Source organism: Lutjanus erythropterus, chromosome 23 (assembly GCF_056507025.1).
Source record: "Lutjanus erythropterus isolate fLutEry1 chromosome 23, fLutEry1.hap2, whole genome shotgun sequence".
NCBI lineage: Eukaryota > Metazoa > Chordata > Actinopteri > Lutjaniformes > Lutjanidae > Lutjanus > Lutjanus erythropterus.
The window spans coordinates 11381252-11404955 of NC_139339.1; the positions used below are offsets into that span (position 1 = coordinate 11381252).

The window sequence follows — 23704 nt, forward strand, 5'->3', positions numbered from 1 at the left end:
TAAGTAAAAATAAATCAAATATAATGCCAGGGCTCAGCTCATATGGTAAAAATGTTATTTTGGGTAAATAAATTCAGTGTTTTCATGGCTTTCCTAACTGAAGAATATAGGGTCAAACAGAAGTCTTGCTTGACTTCATATTCAAAAATTTGAAAAAATGGGGGTTATGTTTGGAAATTTACATTTATTAATATATGATTTCGCAAGTAACAATAGAATTAACAGTATACATTTGTTTTAGAAGTGTTTGTTTAACAAACAAAACATTTTATAGGACAGTGAGATATATTGGGAGCATAAATTACATTTTGCCACCAAATACAGCTGTGCGGACAAGACCAAAATAAAATTATAAAAAAATCTTATGGAATTAGTTGACAACCTTTCTGTACATTTTTTAAACTGAGTCACTTTATGAATTATCGCAGAAAGGGGTGCGGTGCGGTTGGTTTAATCGCATCAGTTGCAGAAATCTACCGGCTGCCATAGCAGCGATAGTGTCGTAAAGCCTGACTGTCGTGAATACTGGCCGCCCACTGAAGATGGCGGCGGAGCTGCATCCGCGGAGCGGAAAGCTGATCGGCCTGTCCAACTCGAACCGAACCGCCCGACGCAACCAGCCAGTCCAGGAGTTCAACCATGGGCTGGTGCTCAGTAAGGAGCCGCTGAGGGACCGGGATGTCTTCACCGTCCGTATTGACAAGAAGGTAAACAACAACAACAGGCCCGTGGCTGCTGGCTCTCTGAGCGGGGGAGAGAGCAGCGGGAGCAGCGGTGTTGGGACGGGCCGGTGGTCTGTCTCTGTCCGCAGTGAGGGGCTTCTCCTGCCCGGGGCGGCTCACACTGCTGACAGCGACCACGGCCGGTGCAGTTGTTCGTGGGCGAATTGCAGAGACTGGCACAGATTTATCAGAGACATGTTGACTTATCAAACACATTTCTGTGTGTAGATATGTTGAACTCATCACTAAGCTAACGATAACCTGTTTGTGTTGCTTCGGTACCGACAGTTAGCCATGCTAATGAGCCGCTAGCAGCAACGTTAGCAAACGGTGTAAGCTCCGGCTAGCTGCGGCTAGCTTTTCTGGAAGGTGCTATTCGGGGTCTGCCGTGTGTTGACAAGCACCTGCTGTTGTTTATTGCACTACCGGAGCTCAGCTCAGCAGGTTACGGAGCCCCGTTCAGTTGTGTTTTGAAGGAGTCGGTGGCAGTCGGAGGCCACTGTTAGCCTGTTTGGCTTTTTGATGGCTAATAATACTGCAGTGCTCCTATCAGGCTGGGCTATCATAGTGACTCAAAGGCTATATGTGAACCTAAATAGACACAATGCGTTCAGTTAGCACTGCTTTCTGTTACTAATGCCATTATTAATATGTAATGCTCTCTAGAGAGACCTCTAAGCTCCTTCACTATTCACACACTTGAATCAAACACAAAACACATTCAGACCTCACCAGCTCTGCAAATGTATGCATATTACTTAATGGTATCTGTGAACATACACTCTGTCAGTCTCATTGCTGGGACCTTTGCTTTAATTTAATGTTTTTGTCATATTTTTATCCCTAACAATTTTAAGATTTTTTTTTGCTAAAGTAACATCAATAAAGTGAGGGGAACAAAGTGATGTATACATTTCTCGCTCTGCTGTTTGCATGACTGTATTGTCCTTCGATTTGTCCAGATCCAGATATGATAGCATCTTTGTTCTCACCAGAGAAGATCTATTTATATCTATCTCTACCGTTTTCAGAGAAAGGTCTCTTATTCCTTAGTGAAAATATCAGATTTTCCCCCCAGAGACCTACCCTTTACCAAGTACATAGTTTACTATGTACATAGCAACACAATGAGTGTACATAGTAAACCTGCCTTTTACTATGTACATCCACTGGTTTAGAAGTTCCTTTTAACATCCGTTTGCATATATTGTTTTTTTGCAAGCAACCAGTAAAAGTTACCTAAATGCAGGTCGCTGACTTGTAATATGTATGCAGTTATCAAACCTGGATATAATATCTTGTTGTCCCTAAAGACCTTATAACTAGAGCTGATTTTTTTGGTCAACTACTGAATGAAATCAGTGAATTGTTTTGAATCTTTTTAAGAAAAAAATCTCATGTGAATTTCTTCTGGTTTCTTTAGACCTCAGTAAAGACCTCCTAGAATTTGCAGCTTTTATACAACTTAAACACAAGTGCACGACCTGTGCTATGTGCTCTTCTGACCCAGGTCACTCTCATATCATATCAATACCTGTGCACAGTGTTTACATTTTGGTTGATATCTGCTTAGGCGTGCTTGTCTGTTGTAATGGCCTCTGCAGTGTGCAACCCTACTGTCTTTGTCAACAACATGGCAGCTCTTGAGCCAGTGCCAACTGGGACACACGCACCCTCTGAATGAAAATGTGTCTGGCCAAGACACAAAGTTATTCAGAAAATTGACCACAATGAGACAAAGCTGCATGTGAACATGTGGTTTAATAGCACCTACTGTATGTTAATGATTATCCGTCCCTCATGGTGCTCTCAGCTTGATAAGAGCTCTCGTAAACCGTCTCATGCTCTGTCATGACATGCATTGCCTGTTTGAAAATCAATACTTTTCCATCACAGAGCAACCAGATTGGCATGATTGCCCATCCTCATCCTCTGATATCCACTAAGCTACAGCTGATGTGGGAGGTAAATGTGAACGAGTGCAAGAGAACGAGCAAATGAAGTGATCTGCTTGGCATACAGTTTACACAGAATGGGATACCATCAGTGGTTTTAGGGTTTGCATTCAAAGTTGTGGTCTAGAAAGTACATACACTTCTCATATTGTGCATATTAGTTGAAAATGTTGATTTAAAATTGGAGATGCCCCACACTGTATGGCTTGCATTTTGTCACAACCAATTAGAACTGAAACAATCAGTTGATTTAATCAATTAGTCAAGCAGTATTAAGATTATAATACAGTATTTTGGGAGCAGATTAATCATTTTAAATAATTTTTCAATCAGAAATGTAAACATTTTCTAGTTCCAATTGTTCACTTGTTACATTTTGCTTGCCTGGGTCCAGTCCTAAGCATCTTCCTACTCAATGAGTTGGCTGTTTTTCTTGAATAAATGAAGTGTAACGAGTTGACAATTCAGTCTGATGTCAGGTTTTGCTGCTTTTTTGTTGTCTATTGTCTATTTTGTGCTTAGAGAATAAAGTCTCAGTGTCAAGAGTGAAGTTGAACTTTCACTGTTTCCAAGCATAAGAAGAAATGAATCAAAGGAGGAAGATCTTTAAAATTTACAATTTTGTCAATAAAGTCAAAACGTTGAGAACAAAGTTGAGATGTTGAGAATAAAGCTAAAATAGTATTTCAGCTTTCTTCTCTATTTCAGTGGTATCATCCCACATCTAGAATAAAGTTGAAATGGTATTTCAACTTTATTCCTGACATTTAGACTTTATTCTCAAAATGCAAAATAAAAATCCTTCCTTCTCTCATTTTTTCCCTTCTGCCCATCCCCAATATTCCTCCATAAATTAATTACAGCAGCAGTGCTATAGCCAGTATTAGATTTAAAATAATACATATCTTATTGTTCTGTTATTAATTCCCACTTTTAAATGGTATTATTTAGGGCTGCAACTAACAACAATCTCAATCAAGTTACACTGTAATTAAAACCAAACTTGTTTTCTGAATTTGTAACGAGACATAAATATCCAGATACGTTAAAATTGGGATGAACTTTAAAATCCAATTTTGGCAAAATCATATCAGTATTTTAAATAGTAGTTGAACCTGGCTGTTACCTGAAATGTTAATGCTTTCCAAAATTTTGTTCTGCCTCACCTCTATGCAGAATTCTGCTCTAACATTTTGTCTGTCTGAGAGGAGAGGCTTTTTTCCCCTCTGTATAGCCTTAGCAGTGCTTCGCAGTCCCTGCTTTTGATGCAATTAATTTTTCATTCTTTTCAGAAGCTGTCTAGCGGTCCTGCTCGGCATGTGTGCTTGTATCCTGTAGTTATTGGTCTTTTGATCAGAGAGAGAGATAGAGAGACTGAAAGGCAGACACCCACAGGCTGGCTGTTACATAAGTGAATGAGCAGGGGAAGGAGATGTCTGTCTCCTCCACACAGCGACCCGGTCAGGCTGAGTTACTTCTGAATCTGTTAACCCAGATACCAGGGCATTCGTAGCACACTGCCTTACATAGCAGCACCTGCCACACAGCTGAGGAGGACGCCATGGGAGCAGATGAAGGAGAGGAGGCAAACGGGACAGTATTTTTTACATGATATCAAGCTTGGGGGAAATTTTCTTCAGTTTTCTCGTCAGGACAGAGGTGAGCTGCGGAAAAACATCCCGGGAGCTGTTAGGACTTCAATGTTAGGCTCAAGGTCACTTCATCGGAGTGGCTTTCTGCCAGTAGAGTCCTGTGGAGTACCAGAGGGAACACGGGAGTGGTTAAAGATTGATCTTTAAGTGTCTGAGTACTTTCGACAAGATTCTGTTTTCTGGAGGAACAAACGGCATGGATTTTTTTCTGGATGTCGTTCTCAGCAGGTGAAGTGCAGCGAGCCAGCAGATCACTCCTCGGTGGGATGACGTGAGTTCGTGCCCCTGTGTGTCGGCAAGCATCTGCTGGGCTGAAGTGTCTCTAAAGCAGGACTCTGAATCTCCACCGGCTGCGCTGACTCCGCTCTGTAGCTGACGCTGCACTCTTGTCATCCACATCATGGAGGCAAAACCATTGAACAAAATAGAATTCACCCCTGGAGATCGATAAAGTATCACATTATTGTGAGCTTATGTGAGAAATGGATATCTTTGGCTGTGTGATACGCGATATGACTCCAATGTCATGCAAAGACAAAAGGAGTTTTGCAGTGAAATGTTTGTTTTTCATGTCTTGAATCTTCCGTGGAAGACAAGAACATGGAGGTGACACTTGGTCGCTTAAATATTATTTGCTTTGTGTGCATAGGTTTAATTATCACAGCTGGATCACCTAGACATCTGTGTTTCGATGAGAGTGCTCATTTATTGTTTTTGTCACGGTACAGTGGAAAGAAGCAAACATGATAAAGGCAATAGGAGCGGTAGTTACGACCGTCATCTGGCATCTCAAGCAGCTGAGAAAATGGAGAGTGGATGAAAGCTTCCAAAACTTTATTGGATCGAAAAAAGGAAACATTTCGACCCCACAGGTCTGATCAGTCTTCTGATTTCACGGTTAGCTAATTAAACAAAAATGTACAACACTTAGAACAGGTTTATTTTTTGTGGGAGTGGCTGATCATGACCTAGGGCTGGGTATCAGTACTCAGTACCTTTTAAGGTATCCACTGGAATAACCAAGTACAAAGTATATTCATTTCATTTTCATTAATCATTATTATACAGGAAAAGATTAAAGTAACATAATAAAATCAGTAACAATGAAACGGGCCTGGCTCAGTTAAATCTGGTGTAGCAGTTCTTCTTATATATTGTGTTTAAACTCCCTTTACATAGCAGTGTTGTTGTATATCTTCACTGTTTTGATTGTAGAAAATGTAAACTCAGATATGATGCTTATGGTGGTGTAGGGTTGGCCGATATGTTCAAATTTTTCAACCAGCCATCGTCAGTCTATCAACCGGCAATTGGCAATAAATTAGTCCCACTGTCCCTCCTCCTCCTTCTCAGCTAGGACATTTGTGCAAGTGGAGAATTCGCTACGTTAGGTTGAGATGAACTTAATTGTCTCGTTAACTCCTCATTAAACATACTTCATTCAAACTCAACAGAAAAACATGTAAAACTCACCAATATTACAATATATCGCAGTATATTGAATCGTGACCCCCTGTCATCATGATTCATATATCATATCGCCAGATTCTTGCCAAAACTCTGCCCTAGTATCCAAACTTCTCCAGCCCGTATAACGATACCTGCATTCAGTTGTTTTTGTACCCAGATTTAGAAACAAAGGACTACTTGTATGATTTTGGTTGCAGCAAGTCATCACAACCCTTTTAATATGACATGTGACAGTTTGTTGTGCGGTGAAGTCAAGCATGGTGTGTTTGACAGAGTTGGCAGTTCAGCATGCCCAAATGGCACCAGAACATGTGGAAATATGGCTACATTACGCTTTTATGGTGATAAAAATAAATGCATAAAATGCGGAAAGTTTATTTCAGGAATGCTTCACATGATAGGTATCGAATGAAGTAGAAAAAAAGGGTATCAAATGAAGTACTTTACTGTATCGGTGTCACTTTAAGAGTAGTGGTATCACAATTTTTTAAACCATACCCAGTCCTGCCTACAGGTCTGATTAAGTCTTAATATTTCCAGTCAGCTGACTGAGCAAAAATGTACAACACTTGCAACGTGACCTCCAGCGTGTTTTTGTGGGATTAGTCGACCATGTTGTCAGTATACAGTATTTTTTTTGTGATCTGTTCTCCTGCACCTGCTCTAAATATAGCACAGGATGTACACTCACCTACCATTCTGCATCAATATGTGTTGAACATCTCATCTTGGAAGTTGGATACTGGTGCTACAGTGGTGTATGATGGTACACGCCATTGGTTGGTTCTTTAAGGAGAGTCCCAGTAATGAGAATTTAATTTGTTTGACCCTGGGTTCAGTTATTTTTCACACATTATTTCAAGGTAATAATGGTGATTCTTGACAAAGATTCAGTCTCTACATTTTGCTGTCACATATCTCAGCTTGTTTCCGTCGTGTCACTGTGTGTTCACACTGTCCTGTTTTATGTTCAAAGGAGCGCTCAGCTCCCTGAGCTACATTCTTCACTGACAGAGGGACTAAAAATAACAAGATGGATCATACAACAAGGCACACTTTGTTTTCCATAGATATCTACCTGCAGTTTTTAGCACAGAGTTTCACTCTTTGAACATCACACCTCAGAGTCTCAGAGTAACAGCTGCTGACAATCGTTTTGTTACTTAGTACCTTTTTTCTCTGGAGCTGTTGTTGTTGTAGCTGCCACTGTCTCTAAATTTCAAATCATGCAAATTCATTTCATATCAGCAAAAATATTTCCAGTGTTTGGCAAATAAAAGGCATGAGATCAGACACTGGTAACTAGGGCTCTAACTAATCATTATTTTCATTATCATTTAGTTGTTTTGTCCCTTAAAAATGTCAGAAAATGGTGAAAAATGTTAACTAGTGTTTCCCAAGATGATGTCCTCAAATGTCTCATTTGGGCCACAACTCAAAGATATTCAGTGTAGATAAATTTAATTGTTGTTTAGACCATGCTGTGTCATTATTTGTGTGTTAGTAGTTGATGTTGTCAGAATTCATTAAATCTTCCGTCTGTTTCCTCACAGGTGAACTCGTGGAGCGGCTCTATTGAGATCGGCGTGACGGCACTGGACCCCGCCGCGCTGGACTTCCCCAGCAGCGCCACAGGCCTCAAGGGCGGCTCCTGGATCGTGTCAGGCTGCTCGGTGCTACGCGACGGCCGTTCGGTCCTGGAAGAGTACGGCCGTGACCTCGACCAGCTAGCCGAGGGCGACCGGGTTGGCATTCAGCGCAGCTCCCGCGGGGAGCTCCACCTCTGGGTCAACGGCCAGGACTGCGGCGCAGCTGCAAGCGGCTTGCCGCCCAAACTCTGGGCAGTGGTGGACCTGTACGGCAAGTGCACTCAAGTGACGGTGGTGAGCTGTGAGCCACCGCCACCATCCACAGAGAAAGAGACAATAGAGCAGGAGGAGGAGGAGGAGGATGAGGAGGAGGAAGAAGAGGTGGTGGTTGTTGGGGTTCGGGAGGATGCAGGCATCACAGCACTGATGAATGTGGCAGCAATGAATGGAATGATGAATGGAGAGGAAGGTAAGGGCTCTTTATGACCAGTGTTGCCAGCTCAAAATCTGCCCGCATATTATCTACAGTAAAAAATACAAATGAATTCAGAAAGATTAGCAGCAATAACAGGATAGCGGCTCATCGCATTTTTTCATGACATAATAATAAAACAACTTTTTCGGGAGGCTATGTTATACAATGCAGTCAATAAAATATTTTCCATTTCTGCTTTCTGCCTTGAAAACAAAAACAATGATTTCTTGGTCAACTGCAACAGTATGCCGCCACCATCCCCCCATCACACACACACAGGACGAGGGAGGGATAAGGAAGAGAAGAAAGAAGAAAGAAAGAGAAATACACACAATGAAAAAACAGAATTTCAAAAGCACTACAGCTCATATGTGTTTATTGGGTAAGCCAGGGGTGGGTGGTGGTGATGGTAACTCATATCTCGTCTCAGCAGAATGAATAAAATTATGTCATATCAAATGTGCTGAATAACTGGATGTGTTTGCATAACCGAGGAATACAAATTCTAAATATATTATGCTAATATTACAGAAATCTGGCCATATACGACAACTGCCGGACATACATTTTAAATAGCTATTTAATAGCATTTAGTGCTATTTGTACCATAAGTACTGGGGCACCTCTATGACATGCGCATGCATCCACGTGCACGCTTAAATTGTGGCTCATGTCATGTCATTCAACCACTGTTCCTGCAGTGGCAAATTTACATACATTAGTTAACTATGACTGACCACACCATCAAATGCGGTCAGTCCACATGAGCACTTGCTCTCTCTGTCTCTCTCTCTGCTGTGACTGTGAGCCTGCATCACACCTTTCTCATCAAAACCACTGGAAAAAGACGTCTCTTATTGCAAACACTGAGCTCTGTCTAAACAAGGTCATACGCTTGAATGGTGATTTGATCTCCAAGTGCTTAAAAAACAGATTTTGTGAATATTCTATCTCTTCGGTTTAAGAAAAAAAAAAAAAAGTGGTGCAGCGTTGTACTGCTGCATTCCAGCAGCACTGAACCTATTATGTCAAGTTCAATTCCTTGTCCTAGCCTCATCTGGACACATAGGATACGTGATTATACATAACAAAACAAAAGGTTATATGCTAATTTAACATGCCAGAATTAAATCGTCCAACATGCCTTTAGTACTGTGGATAGCACCACTCGGCCACGTCACTGTTAAATTCAGCTCTTTGTGCAACATGCAGTAAACATCAGTAATGAATAGACACTAATATATTTTTTTAAATATGCTATTTTTAATTTAGATATTTTATTTCACACTGGCCGGTCAGCTACACGTGATACCAGTGGAAAAACCTGTATATGCCAGCTAACATGGACCCTGCCTCTGGCCCATTTCACCCCACATAATGCAACCCAAAAAAAAAACAAAAAACAAAGTGTGCGGAAAACTGCCCAATCAGGCAACACTGAGCTTTATTTATCATTGTGGTTCTCTTGTGGTTTTCCAACCTGTATTCTGGGATTTTTTTGTTCTCAGCCCTGTCCCTCTCCTCCCTGTCAGTGCCTGAGCTCAGCTGCAGTCACAGCAGACCAGACAAGTTCCCCAACAACCTGGAGCCTGATGGGGGTAAGAAAGTCCTCCTCACATCAGCTGTTGAACACTGTGCAGAGTGACCAGTATTGACCAAATCGTCTTCTTCTCTCTCCTCAGTTCTAACGGAGCACCAGCTCTTTGACGTGTTCAACAACGCAATAGTATCTTTTTATCGCTCTGAAGATGAGGGCGGAGGGGAAGATGGTGGAGGTGGAGGAGGAGCAGGAGGTGGAGGCAACGGCACCAGCGGAGGAGGAGGAAATGCAGGAACGGACTCTTCTTCCAGAAATGACAGGGGGAGCAGCTGCAGCAGCAGCGGAGGAGGAGGTGCTGCTAACAGCGACAGTGGAATAGGGACAGGAGGGGGAGGAGCAGCAGCAGGAGGAGCAGGAGCTGGTGGAGAGGGTGGAAATAGTAATAACAGTCCTGCTGGTAATGGAGGGGCGGGACTGGGGGTTGTGACAGGTGGGATGACCACCAATGACGCACTGCTCTTCCACGAGAAATGTGGCACACTGATCAAACTGAGCAACAACAACAAGACGGCGGAGCGGAGGAGACCGCTGGATGAGTTCAACAACGGCGTCGTGATGACCAACCGGCCGCTCCGACACAACGAGATGTTCGAGGTGTGTTTACAGTCACACAACTCAGCACTGGGATCTAAACACAAAGAAAAGTAGCATAGTCTCACATGTGAGAAGGTGGAACCTGCAAATATTTCCTTGATAAATTACATATATGTTTTTCATCATCATTTTCCGTCCGTTCATTAACTGAGCTGGCTGGCTGGATGGATGGATGGATGGATGGATGGACGTACGTTCATACAGATGGACTTTATGATGTTTAATTGGGAAATTCTTGTTACAGCAGAACATTTTCCAGACATTGCACAGGAACAGTGTATACACAGTAATATTCATAAACAAGAAAAGTGAAATGTAAACCAGTTATAGCTGCAGGAATGAGTCCTAAAACCCAGAAATTAGTTAATGCTTTTGCCTGAAATAAAGCCTGTGGTTAAGGAAGGATGAGTGTGATTGATGATGATCTGGTGATGTTTGTAAATGCACCAGAAAGACATTGGACAAGTGTGCAGGTTGTTGACCTTTTTTGCTTTGTTTTTTTTTGAGCTGATGAATAATGAAGAAAATGTCAGTAGCAGAAATGTTTAAGTATTTCTGTCATACTTTCAGATCCGTATTGATAAGCTAGTGGACAAATGGTCGGGCTCAATAGAAATTGGCGTGACCACACACAATCCCAACAACCTGGACTATCCTGCAACTATGACCAATCTGCGCTCAGGTAACACACACACACACACACACACGTACAATGACACCACCGAGTCAATTAAACATAACAGGCATTGTTCAGTGTGAATGACCTTATTCTGGTTGTTTATATCAGGTACAATCATGATGAGTGGCTGTGGGATACTGACCAACGGGAAAGGAACCCGCAGGGAATACTGTGAATTCAGCCTTGATGAACTTCAGGTTTGTGATGATACACACACACACACACACACGTCATTTCACTACCTACTGTGCATGTGTGTCTGTTTTTTTCATAATCTACAGCCACTCCTCTCATCCACGTTTAGGAGGGAGATCACATAGGGTTGATGCGCAAAGCCAGTGGAGCGCTCCATTTCTACATCAATGGTATCGACCAAGGTGAGACACGTCAAGACCTTTCATGAGGGGAAATGAAGCCCACTGCTGAGGGAGGGTGGACTGGAAGTGGGTGGTCAGAGTGATGGTGATGGTTATAAATACGTAATTGAAAAACACCCAACCAGTCAGGTCCAATTTTGTCTTTTTTTTTTTTTTTTTTTTTTTTTTTTTTTTTTGCATTTTTGTTATCCTTTGAAGTTAGGAAGAAGTTAGTGTTACACACTCGTACGAGCCCACCAAATGGAACAAAAGCTGAGACAGTTAGCAGGGACAGCAAAGGTGTGACTGAAGATGCCCTTTACCTTTTATATTTTATTATATTAATTTATTTGACAGGAGTGATACTTGTAGGCATTGTTATATTTAAACAAAAATGCAACCGCAAGGTATATAGGACTTAAAGCTGCGACTAATTTGCAGTCCTTAAATTTCTAATTAAACACAGTAGCAGAGGAAGAAAGTGTGATTGAAGAACCTCGTCCTCTTCTCTCAACCACCTTGGTATTCTTTTCCCAGGCGTTGCTGCAGCCCAGACCCCCGGCGTGGTCTACGGCGTCGTCGACCTCTACGGCATGGCCGTCAAAGTTACCATCGTCCACAACCACAACCACAGTGACCGCCTCAGACGCAACAACGCCATCATGAGGGCTCTATCGCCAGATGTCGGCCGACCCAGACCAGCTCCCTCCCTCACTCCAGAGACGGAGGCGCCCGACCGGCTGCTCTTCCACGCCAACTGTGGCCAGAAAGCTGCTATCATCAGTGATGGCAGGACAGCGCTGAGGCCATAGTGAGTCCACCTCCCTCATTGTATTGATTACACGCATTCTTGTTCTTTTCTTCAGCACTGTCTGATAAAGTTTTTTTTTTTTTAATTAATGTATCTGGCAAAAAATGTTGTGGCATGCAGATATTTTTAATGTAGGTTGGTTAGTGTTTTTCATAAATGTGTAAAGTTGTGAAAAAATACCAAAGTTTACAATCATGGATGTAGAAATTGTCTCAGTGATCACTCAAGTTGACAACGCTGCTCCCACAGTGCGATTGATGATTTCAACCACGGCGTGGTCCTGAGCAGCCGGCCGCTGCGCTCCAATGAGGTGTTCCAGGTTCGCATTGACAAGATGGTGGACAAGTGGGCGGGCTCCATCGAAATTGGCGTCACAACGCACAACCCTGCGTACCTGCAGCTGCCCTCCACCATGACCAACCTGCGCTCAGGTAAAATACAAAATACTGAGATACCTGATGAATTCATTTCTGTGTAATTTTGTTTCAACCAGAGAACAAAAACTAAAAAGAACTTTGCTGGGTGTTTTTCCAGGGACGTGGATGATGACAGGGAACGGCGTGATGCACAACGGAACAACAATCCTGGATGAGTACGGACACAACCTGGACCGGCTCAAGGTGAGTGAGATTTCTCTTTTATTACTCAGCTGACAGTCAGACACCCTCTCTCCTCGTTCATCCTCCCATAATGCTTCTGACCTTCTAATTCTGTTATTAAACCCTTTTCCCTGTCTTTCAGGCTGGTGACACAGTAGGTGTGGTACGGAAAGAAGATGGCAGTCTCCACTTCTTTGTAAACGGCGTGGCTCAGGGCCCGGCAGCCTGGAATGTGCCTCCCAGTGTCTACGCCGTGGTCGACCTCTATGGCCAGGCTGCTCAGGCCACTATCATCGACGACATGGGTGAGAGGAAGAGAAACATGGAGAACATCCTAAAATAACCTCTAGAGATTCTGCTTCTAACTATTTTAATTTCTCTCCCTGCCTCCCAGAGGACAGCTCAGAAGCCCCCACGGCCATGTCCCCTGGGAGCCCCTGCTCAGTAGGCGGTGCCAGTGCAACCAACGACCTGCTTTTCCACCATCTACACGGCACCAACGCCGTCATCACCAACGGGGGGCGCACCGCCCTGCGTCAGAACTGTCGCAGCGAGTTCAACGACGCCATTGTCATTTCCAACAGGTGACCAAACAACATTTAGTGATTCTGATCCATCTATGGGTCACGGATGTAGCCAGTAAAGTCTGCTCTACTTATTCTGATAAACGGCCGGCTTCTACATCAGTTCTGTCATCTGTAGTTCTAACTGTAGTTTGACATGTTTACAAGTGAATAAGCCAGCAGACGAAACAGGAACTTAATCCAGTGTAGACAAAGTAATAACTGGAATTGAGCATTCAGAGACTGTGTTGTGATGGGTCTGCTTCGGGGTTTGAACTTTTCACCTCCTTGTACTGTAGGTGCCTTCGAGATGGAGAGCTGTTTGAAATCGTTATTCAGAAGATGGTGGACCGCTGGTCGGGTTCAATAGAAGCAGGTGAGCTCTTTCTGTTGTGTCGGCTCTGAATCCAGCTGCTCGTGTTTTCTGTGTTGCGTCACGTCTGTCTCTACAACAGCATGTTGCGCGTTATATTTTACTATATTTCATGTGTAATGACCACTGGTTTTTGTCCTCTGCTCTCTGTGTGCAGGAGTGACGGCCATCAGGCCAGATGAGCTTGAGTTTCCCAACACGATGACTGATATTGACTATGACACCTGGATGCTCAGGTAGAATGTTATGTGATTTTGAAGATTCCAAATATTTATATTTTGCTGTTTGACCTCTTAACCTAGCCGTTATTATGATGTACTCGATTTTGGTGCCCGTAATTGCTTTAATTATATTCTTAACCTTTCTCATCTGGAACCACTGAAATGAAAACCCCTGTTACAGATATAAACTTTTCTTGTTATTTAATTTTCATTTACTGAGTTTTGGTTTTACTACAAAGCTACATGAAAAAGGAATTTATTCCAAACCTAAAAGCAGAATAAGTTTGTTGAAGTTAGTATTAATTGCTATGTAGTCCTTTGCATTGACAGACCTGTTGATCAATTTTAGTTTAATTTTGGTTTTGCTCATGGAGCAACTCTTTTATTTACATTTGTATCACAGCTTATTCTTAAATCCACAACCAGACACATAGAGTTTTAAATCCTCAGTTCAAATCCTTTTTTTGTTCTCCTCTTTTTCCACAGTGGAACAGCCATCATGCAGGATGGTAATACGATGCGCAACAACTATGGTTGTGACCTGGACTCCCTGACCACGGGCTCACGGATCGGCATGATGCGCTCTGCCAGCGGCGACCTCCACTACTACATCAACGGTGTGGACCACGGCGTTGCCTGCTCTGGTTTGCCACCAGGTACAGGAAGAGTTAATGAACGTGACCACAGCCATATTTGGTTTAAATACCACTGAGCTTGAGTTAAGAGTGTTTCATTTCATGACCCATTAACTCATCTGTGACTGTCTGTCTCTGCCTCAGAGGTGTATGCTGTGATCGACCTGTATGGTCAGTGTGTTCAGGTGTCCATCACCAGCTCCTCAGGCCCACTGGACAACAGCCTCTGTACCAGCAACATCACTGAGAAGAGCTTCCCCATCCACTCACCAGGTAAATGTCAGGGTCCATACTCCAGTCTGGAAAAACCTTAAAAATGTTCATGTTCAGATCAGAATGAAAAGTCTGTTAAAGGTTTTGTAGGTAATATTTCAGTGAACATAAGATTTTTTTTTAAATGTTTAAAATCTTACATTTAGTTGTATTGAATTCTAAGGAAATATTTAAAAAGAAGTCTTTGGTATAAATTAGGGGTGTCACAATATAAATTCTAAATTGGAAAAAACAGTTAAAATGAGCTACAAGTAAAATGGATCGAAATCAAAATCAGGATCATCAATTCTCACAGTATTTTTTTTTTTCCTCTCTCCACCCCTGCCTACTTGTACGTGTCCAGTCTGTGTCCGAAGAAAACAAAGTAACACTTTTATATCTTTTTAAAGAATTTGAAAATGTAAATGAGAGTTGTCAGGGCATAAAACTAATGTTCTTTTGATTTTAAATCAAGACTCAACAGTCTAACAATGGTATGGTTGTCAGTGTAAACATGTAAACTGAATTGAATTGTGACCGTAAAATTGAAGTCATAGATTGAGAGACTTATGACACCCTTTTAGAAAATGTAGAAATTTTGGTATTTATTTGTTCAAAAGTAAAGATGGAAGAGGAGAAGAAAGGGAGTAAAAATTAAAAATATCTCACATCAGTTGCCCTCAAAGCCTCATATCCATATTTCTTTCTTGATCTCCTTTCTTCTTCTCTCTTTTGTGTGTGTATATGTGTGTGTAGTAGCAGGTGTTGCTCATCGGCTCCACAGTAAACACGGTAAGAACGTGGTGCTGCTCGGTGAGGGCTGCCAGGCTGTCAGAGTTGGAGGTTACGCTCACGGCATCGTGTTCAGTGCGAAGGAACTGAAAGCAGACGAGCTGTTTGAGGTGAACGAGAAAATGAACCTGTCATTTTTTTTAAATAATGTGCACTCGTCCTTTTAAATACTGTGCATATTAAAGATGAAAATTACTCGGTTTGTGTTTTCCCCACTAGCTGGTATCTGCTCCCTCATGACTCCTGTGTCTGTGCCCTCTGCAGGTGAGGATTGATGAAGTGGATGAGCAGTGGTGCGGTTCACTGCACATCGGTCTGACCACGCTGGCACCCCCGGAGCTGCCGTCCTGCCCGCTGTCGGGGCTCTCCCCCTCCCTCCCGCAGCTCCGCACCAAGGTCACCTGGCTGCTCTGCGGCTCTGAGGTCCGTCGCAACGGCGTGCTGCAGCGCCAGAACTACTGCTGCTCACTGGACCGGCTGACGGTAAGCTGCTGCTGCTGCACCTCCTCCCTGCTCTGTGAGGAGAATCACTTCACTCTGTTTCTGGCAGCTGTTCATGGCTACCTGTTAAATCTGGTTAGAGGTCATATCAAAGACCTTCACACCCTCCATAATCTCTTCTTTTGTCTCAGATTCACTGACAGAGCCCCGCAGGCTGCTTCAAAGCCCTGCGACTTTGGACTAAAGATGTTAGGGTTAGATTTCACATTGTCACTGTCTGGAAGAGGAAGTTGACAGAAATTTGTATCCATCACTATCTCACTTATTTTTTGTCAAAGCATTTAAAAAACTTCTGTGCAAATAAGGAGAAGCACTTACAGTCACAGTGGGATCACTCACAGTTCAGGCCAAACAACAAATTAATATTTAACATTTCACAGGGAGAAATGTGGTAGTTAAGCAACACAAAACCATTATTTAAAGGCATAATATGTAACATTTATATATTAAAATATCTTGCTGTGTACTTACATTAGCTGAATTGTTTGCAACAATGTAAGGTGACGGTGCATTTCATTTGGTGGCCTGTCAGTGACCTCATTTCTCCCAGGGGAAACACAAGATGATGCATCAGAGAGTGAGCAAGGAAGCTGGTCAAAGTGAGATTTTCTGAATGTAGTTTCTTTTGTTTTCCTTTTTTTTTTTAACATAGCAGAACATTAATACGAAATCAATCACACAGCCCTCAATCACATGGTGGATAGAAAAACATTTTTATGTCTCATAAACTTGGAAAAAGAGTCTTATTCTCATGAAAAAAGATTAAATAAGAACAATTAAATAAGAAACTGAGTTACAAAGGGGGCATTTGCAGCAGAGCAGGGTCAGTTACAAAGGAACATAACTGTGGTATTCTATTATAACACAGTCATATTACAACACCCAGATAAAGTTCACTTTGTATAGAAGTGTTTATTTTCAGTTGCAGACTGGCATTACATTGCGTTATGTAAACCAGTTTCAGTCTCTGCACCCACTGAGATATATAGTTGGTGTGGTTTGTATCCTTCCAGTTCACCGTCATCATTTTCTTGGCAATCGATAAAAGTATCCAGTATGTACCTCTGATCTGTGCTGCATATCTTTTACGGATACACTTCCTCACAAAAATAACATCGGATCCGACAGAACATCCACTTCCATAATTTTGTCAATTCCTTTTTTTTTTTTTTTTTTAAAAAACACTTGGCAGAAGTGGTTGTCTAACAATTACACAACAACTCCCATGATCCCACGCAAAACCAGAATGTCAGAGTCCATCTTTTGTTACGGTTACCTTAAGCTAGCAAAGGCCTTAAACACACAGGCCTTAAAAGCAGTAACAGACTCCTGAATATCTTCTGATCTCTAATCCATCAAGTTCAAAGATTTTGCTCTTGACTTTGACTACAGTTGATGATCTAAAGGTGATGTGTGATAACAGGTTATAATTCTGTCAGTAGATATTTGCTCTTCTTGAGAAAACAGTTCTCTGCTGTCAGGAGAAGGAGTTTGCCCTGATACTGGTTTTAGTTGATTGATCTTCTCTGCATGTGATTGGTTCTCAGGTTGGGAACCGTGTGGGTGTGAAGAGGTGCAGTGACGACACCATGCACATCTTCATCGATGGAGAGGACATGGGACCTGCAGCGACTGCAGTAGCCAAGGTACACACACATATAAGCACGCACACACACATCTAGTGTAAACAGCTACTTGGCTCCATGCTGCCACTCAGCACGTCTCTCTCTCTCTCTCTCTCTGTCTCTGTCTCCTCGCAGAATGTGTACGCAGTGCTGGACCTGTACGGAAGGATAACAGGCGTGTCCATCGTGAGCTCTTCGCTGATGGAGGACATGGAAAGCGTCAAGGCGCCGTCTCTCTCCTCTGACAGCTGCAGTGAAGGAGAGGAGGACAGCACCCCTGTCAGAGAGGTAGCAGGAGCCTGAACGGAGAAGAGCGCTATCGCTTTAATAAAGAGCCCGATACTCAGACTCCTTGTGTCACCTCTTGTCCAGGTTGAGAGTGAGCCGTGCGCGCTGGTGCCCACCATCATGGCGTTCCTGGAAAACCACGGCAAGAACATCCAGCTGTCCAACCAGAACCTAACGGCGGCCAGAGTTTCCAGCTACAACCAGGGCCTGCTTGTCACCGCCCAGCCGCTGGCCCGCCAGCAGCTGTTCCAGGTAACTTTACTGTACAGTTTGGTGTCTGTATCTGGTTCAGGTGGCTGCGATTCAGGTTCATTTCTTTAATTTGAATAACTCATCTTAAAATAAAAGACAGTCCTGACATAATGCTTAATGTTAATGAATACACTAAAAATACACAGTTATATACCATCATATAGCCTAAACTATATATGATGAATTATTACATTTACCTTTTTACAGTAAAAGTAAAAATACCTTTTTAGTTTACCTTTTCAGAGTGTGTTTCATTGAACAGCTCTTATTCCAAACAAAGTTTAGACACTACATGCAGAGTAGAAATAATAGTAAAATAATGATGAGATTATTTTTATGGTGATATTATAATATGGATCAGAGATAATTTTAGTTTGTTTCTCTGTTAATTTACTAGTAAAAATGTACAGTATAAACCAAATACAACAACAGTACAATGACACGGTATTTTAAGCTGTGATCGCTCCAGTTTGTCAACAGCCTGTCTTTGGTCACCAGTTTCAGATCGATCGTCTGAACCCGTCATGGACGTCGTCGCTGTCGTTAGGGGTGATAGGCCACTCCCCCGACCGTCTCAACTTCCCCTCCACAGCGTGTTGTCTGAAACGCTCGGCCTGGCTGCTGCAGAGAGACTCCGTCTTCCACAACTCCCTAAAGGTAAACGCACACACACACAGTTAAACACACATAATCGTTCTCTCGAGTTGAATTGATTTTTGTCTCTCTGACATCGGCCTCATTGTCTGATTGATCTTTGCTCATTTTTCTTCTGCTCTCCTTTCCTCCATTTTCACTTCTTTCACCATCACCTGCCCTTTTGTCTCTCCTGTTCAAACAACACCTTTTTTTTCTTTCTGATAATCACGTTTTTCGCCACAGATATGTGAGAACTATGGTCCTAATCTGGACACCTGTCCAGAGGGGACAGTGTTGGGTCTGCTGGTAGACGCCAACAGTTGTCTCCACCTTTATGTCAACGGTATGGACCAGGGTGTGGCGGCGCAAGATATTCCTTCGCCCTGCTACCCGTTCATCGACCTCTACGGCCAGTGTGAACAGGTCAGAGCCGCAGACACAGTCAGTTTGCCCTGGTTCATTCTGGTGTCATTTAGTAATCAATTAAGAAGTTTTTTTTTAGCACCATGAACTAAATCCCAAAATAATCTGATCAATGTTGTGTCGTCATGGCAGGTTACTATAGTGACAAACAACGTGCCAGCTGTAGGTGGAGAGAACGGCGAGACCCGTTGTCAGGGCGACATGGAGAAGGCAGACATGGTTGACGGTAAAAAGCAGAGCGTTACTGTTTTTTTATCTTTTCGTTTCTGTTCTGTTCAGTCTTTTAAGTCACTGTGTGTATTTGTTTGCCGCTGTTTTTCCAGGAATCAAAGAGAGTGTGTGCTGGACGCCGCCTCCAGAGGTCAACCCCAACAAGACCTGCGAGTACCAGGCGCTGTGCTCACGCTTCAAAGACCTGCTCACGTTACCAGGTGAGTTTTACTCCAGCCCGTCCGCCATGATCTCTGTCTCACATCTAAATTCACATTAACAACAATGATCTCCGTCTTCAAGATGGCTACTTTAATGAAGACGCAAAGTACAACCTGTGTTACTGTGAGTCCTGCCACAAGCTCCGGGGCGACGAGGCGTATTACAAGAGAGGAGAGCCGCCCCGCGACTACGCCCTGCCCTTTGGGTGGTGCCGCTTCGCCCTCAGGTGAGAGAACGACCGCTCAGTCACATACATGACAGAGCAGTGAAGCACTGAACCAATCAGTCTGTGCTTATGAGCATCTATTGATCCTCTTATGGTTATATGTGTGTTTATAAGTGCATGTATCCTCTGTGTGCAGGATCAAGCCCCACTGTGAGGTTTCTAATGCACTGAAGAAGTGGCACATCGCTTACCACGGCACCAGTGTAGGAGCCCTGCGACGCACGCTGGACCACAGCCAGCTGCTTCCTGGTAGGAAAATGACTGACACATTCTGAAACACTGAGATTTAAGGAGCTTCTTCCTCTTAGAGAAGTTCGTTATGCTCGCAGTTGTCTTGGAAACCTCAAAGTTTCATCCACTAACATTCTCACCTTGAAGCCGACTTTTTCATAATGAAAGAAAAGGGCATGCTGTGAAATTTACACGTACCTAATATGGGTAGATTTTCTGTTTGTTTAAATCTTGGAAGCCTGTCTTGGTCTGTCTTGGACATTTTGGTGTCATTTATGGATCTGCAGTTTCTGTCTGCTACACCAAGACAGGGACTTAGTGTTACATTCAGGTGCACCTTGGTAAACTCTGAAATCTGCATGGCTTCGTATGGCAAAGCATGTGGGTGTCAACAGGAACTTCATGATGCATTCAAGTGCATTTCGTAAAACTCAGAAATGTATACTCAAGTGGCCACAAAGGTTGTCTAAAACAGGAAAGTTTTTATTTGTATATTTTTTTTTCTTATTTTCCTTTGTTGAAACACAGACCTACGCCTGTTATTACTTTTTCCTCACTGCAGCATATTTTATTCATCTCCACATATGCAAATTTAAAATAAATCTATTATATACTGTATTTTTGTACAACAGATCTCCAAAGAACTCTGAGATCATTTTCAAGTTGTTCTATATTTATACTCAGTATCTCAGTATACAGTGTTGTTAAGAACAGTTGAATAAACAAATAATGCTACATGATAAATAGAAGGCTTCAGATAGGCCGCGTGGTTTGTCCTCAAAAATCCCTTTAAAATGAAATTATGTTGTTGCAGGGACGTCGTCCATCTTCTCAGTGTCCCCGGTGAAGGCGGAGGGGCCTAATGGCTACAGCGAGCCAGAGGAGAACTGCGCCCCCGGCAGGGAGGTTCCCAGAGTGCGGCTCTCCCCCACGATGCGCTACTCCGGCATGGAGATCTTTGCCCCCAAAGTGCAGTAAGTCCACCTGCTTCAGAAAATCACTGGTACATTATTAGATACTAGAGCTGGAAGTCCGATGTAAAAATAACTTTTTAAATTAATTTATTTTTTCTCCACCTAATTAGTTTTCACAACTGGGAAAGAAACTTTAACTGGAGAAACTGTACAAAAGTAAAGGAAAAAACAAAACACCTTTGTAATCCTAGATTAGAAGGAGCTTCTTATTTAATAAACACAATGTTAAAACTTAAACTTTTAAACAATGTAAGCATCCATAAAGTTAGAATGTTAGTAGGTTATTCAGATAAAATCAAAATGATATTTTATTTCATATCTATAAAAGATCAAAGGGCCTGATTGAGGTTGTTAAAGGGCCTAAATTAGTCGATCGAAAGAAAATAAGATGCCAACTGTTTTGATATTCTATGAATTGCTTTGGTCATCTTTAAAGCAAAGTGTCCAGTTTCTGAAATATAAGAATTTCCAGCTTTTCTTTGTCATATATGATAGTAAATGTCTAGTTTTGTGGAGTGGAGTGGAGAGCCAACAGGAAATGAGGGGGAAATCACTTACTGATGTTTCTTCTTCTCCTCGTCCAGATTTCAGGACCCCCGCTCTCACCGCTGCCACCAGGCTCAGGTGGGATTCCAGGTGTGCGTGCGTCCGGGCTCCTACAAGGTTGGACCGCAGACGCTCGGCCACAGCGAACCCCTGGACCCTCGCTTCAGCAACTCAGAGATCGAGTGGATCACGAAGGAGCAGGGCGGTACGCTCCTCTACGGACTGCTCATCCGGGTCGAGTGAACGCAGCGACGGGGGAGGGAGGGGAGGCATCAGGGTGGGAAGCGGGGAGGGTCCACGCGACGCTCCTCGTCCTTTTAATAAACTGACAACCAAATCCAACCCCTGCCTTGAGCGAGAGACTCCTCTGGAATCCAGCTGTTCCTACTGTGGATTGTTGACAATTCAGCATTGTTGATTCGTTGTTGTTTATTTTTGGTTGTTTGGACTCTTTTAACGGCCGGGGGCTACGGCGGTTTCAAAGAAGAACAGACACTGCCTGCACTTTATGTTTCGGACACTCGTGGGCGATTTTTAAACTTCTCATCGACACGACTTGTTAGCTACAGTTAGTTTTCGTTGTTTGTTTTCTCTCACCTTCACAAACAGCTTATTTTTGTTTGTTTTTTTCTTTACATTTCAGCACTTATTTCTTATTTTAATCATCTCTGCTCCGGTCAGTGTTTTCTTTTGGGAGGAGCTGTCCCCTGCCAACCTGCACGTTAACGGACCGTCACCGAAAAAGACTGAAACGTGGGTCAAAAAAAGAAAGAAAAAAAAAAAAAAGAGTGACAGTGTTTTCAAAAAAAATATATTTAAAAAACAAAACAAAGACACTTGAACCTGAGAATGAACCCAGGAGTGTCTTGTGATTGTGACCTCTTTACGGGAGGGGAAGATTTTAAAACTGGAGGAAGAAAAAATGTTTACACATGTACTGTATGTTGCTGTCCTCTTCGTGTCTCCACATACGCAGTCTGGCTACTTTTGCGTTTCTGTTCCGGCCCAGCATCACTTCTGAAATGGAAAAACACTCACAGGCTTTAAACTGGAAGGTGTGACAGAAAGTAATGGACCTGGAAAAAAGAAAAAAAAGAAAAAAACTCACCTGCACCTTTTGGGAAGCTAAAAATTGTGTATCATGGTGATGATTACGCTCCAGCCTTACAAGCTTGTGTGTTACGACTGAGAGGATTCATTGTCAGATGTTTATTTACTTCTAGATTGGTAGGTTTTGATACAGAGAAAGATGGGAAAAAGGAAAAGTTTGACATTTTGGGAATTACACTTGTCAAGTTTCCTGTTGAAACTCTCAGCAAGAAAGAGAATTTCAAACTGACGTTTTGTTTTGTTTTTTTTTTTGTTATTGTGGTTAAATGGACTGAAGCCAAAAGGTGTGAAGGGATAGTTTGGACTATTTGATGCAGGGTTGTATGAGGTACTTATCCTACAGGAGAAGGCGGTGGGGAGGAGCACCGGCACAGAAGCGAAGCAATGATCTGCTGTGAACAGGGTCAGCAACAAACTGTATTTTAGTCACCTAAAAACAGGTCTAACTATAAAAATCTATCTCAGTCATAGGTGACGTATCATAAGTGAATGATATATTTAAAATACTTTCACCACTTCACTTGAAAAAAAAACCTGGTCAGGAGCAGGTTGTGATCTGAGTTTCAGATTTAATCATCCGTGTTCTCTGAGGTAAAACTTCTTGCTTAAAGAATCTTGTTGGTTTGCAGAGAGCAAGCGATAAATACTATATTTAGAATAAATTAACAATTTTACTTTGCTGTCAGACAGCCTTTTCTGACAGGAAACTGCTGTTATAAGTCAAATGTCACTCTTGCGCTCCATTTGCAAAAATCATTCATTTGTCCTCACAGAAAACAGGAGTTGCTGGTCCACCGCTGCCTCAATCTGTTAGTTTGTGTAATTGACTGACTTTGGTAAACTAATCTTTTAAAACACTGAAGCCACACAACAACACAAACAAACTGATCAGTTGAGGCGGCGGTAGACCAGAAATTCTTGCGTCCTGTGAGGTAAAATTGACTGATTTTGCCTATGGAGTTTGGTTGAGCAAGAGAGGGTGATGCTTGGCTTTTGACGGCAGTTTCCTGTTGGAAACTGGTGAAAATATTTTAAATATAGCGTACACTTCAACTGATATAGATTTTAAGTGAAACACTGCTGACCCTGTCTGCAGCAGTACATCACTTAGCTTCCTGCATT

At 42.5% G+C, this 23704-nt stretch overlaps 1 protein-coding gene across 5 annotated transcripts; it reads left to right on the forward strand.

Annotated features, from left to right (window-relative positions):
• Positions 1-496: 496 nt before the first annotated feature.
• Positions 497-22817, forward strand: neurl4 (neuralized E3 ubiquitin protein ligase 4). Of its 5 annotated transcripts, none has more exons than XM_084711851.1 (30): positions 497-707; positions 7353-7857; positions 9372-9461; positions 9546-10057; positions 10628-10739; positions 10845-10933; positions 11041-11113; positions 11630-11903; positions 12153-12334; positions 12438-12523; positions 12645-12807; positions 12897-13086; positions 13365-13441; positions 13596-13674; positions 14146-14315; positions 14439-14567; positions 14911-14931; positions 15303-15448; positions 15603-15821; positions 17387-17485; positions 17600-17752; positions 17837-18004; positions 18503-18661; positions 18884-19063; positions 19196-19289; positions 19387-19494; positions 19577-19721; positions 19858-19970; positions 20767-20926; positions 21511-22817. In XM_084711851.1, the coding sequence occupies exons 1-30, from the start codon at positions 543-545 to the stop codon at positions 21713-21715; spliced, it is 4866 nt and encodes a 1621-aa protein (XP_084567977.1). In that variant the 5' UTR covers positions 497-542; the 3' UTR covers positions 21716-22817. The 5 variants fall into 5 exon arrangements, with proteins under 5 accessions (XP_084567977.1, XP_084567980.1, XP_084567978.1 ...); XM_084711854.1 differs by having other exon boundaries at positions 9396-9461; XM_084711852.1 differs by lacking the exon at positions 14911-14931.
• Positions 22818-23704: the final 887 nt, after the last annotated feature.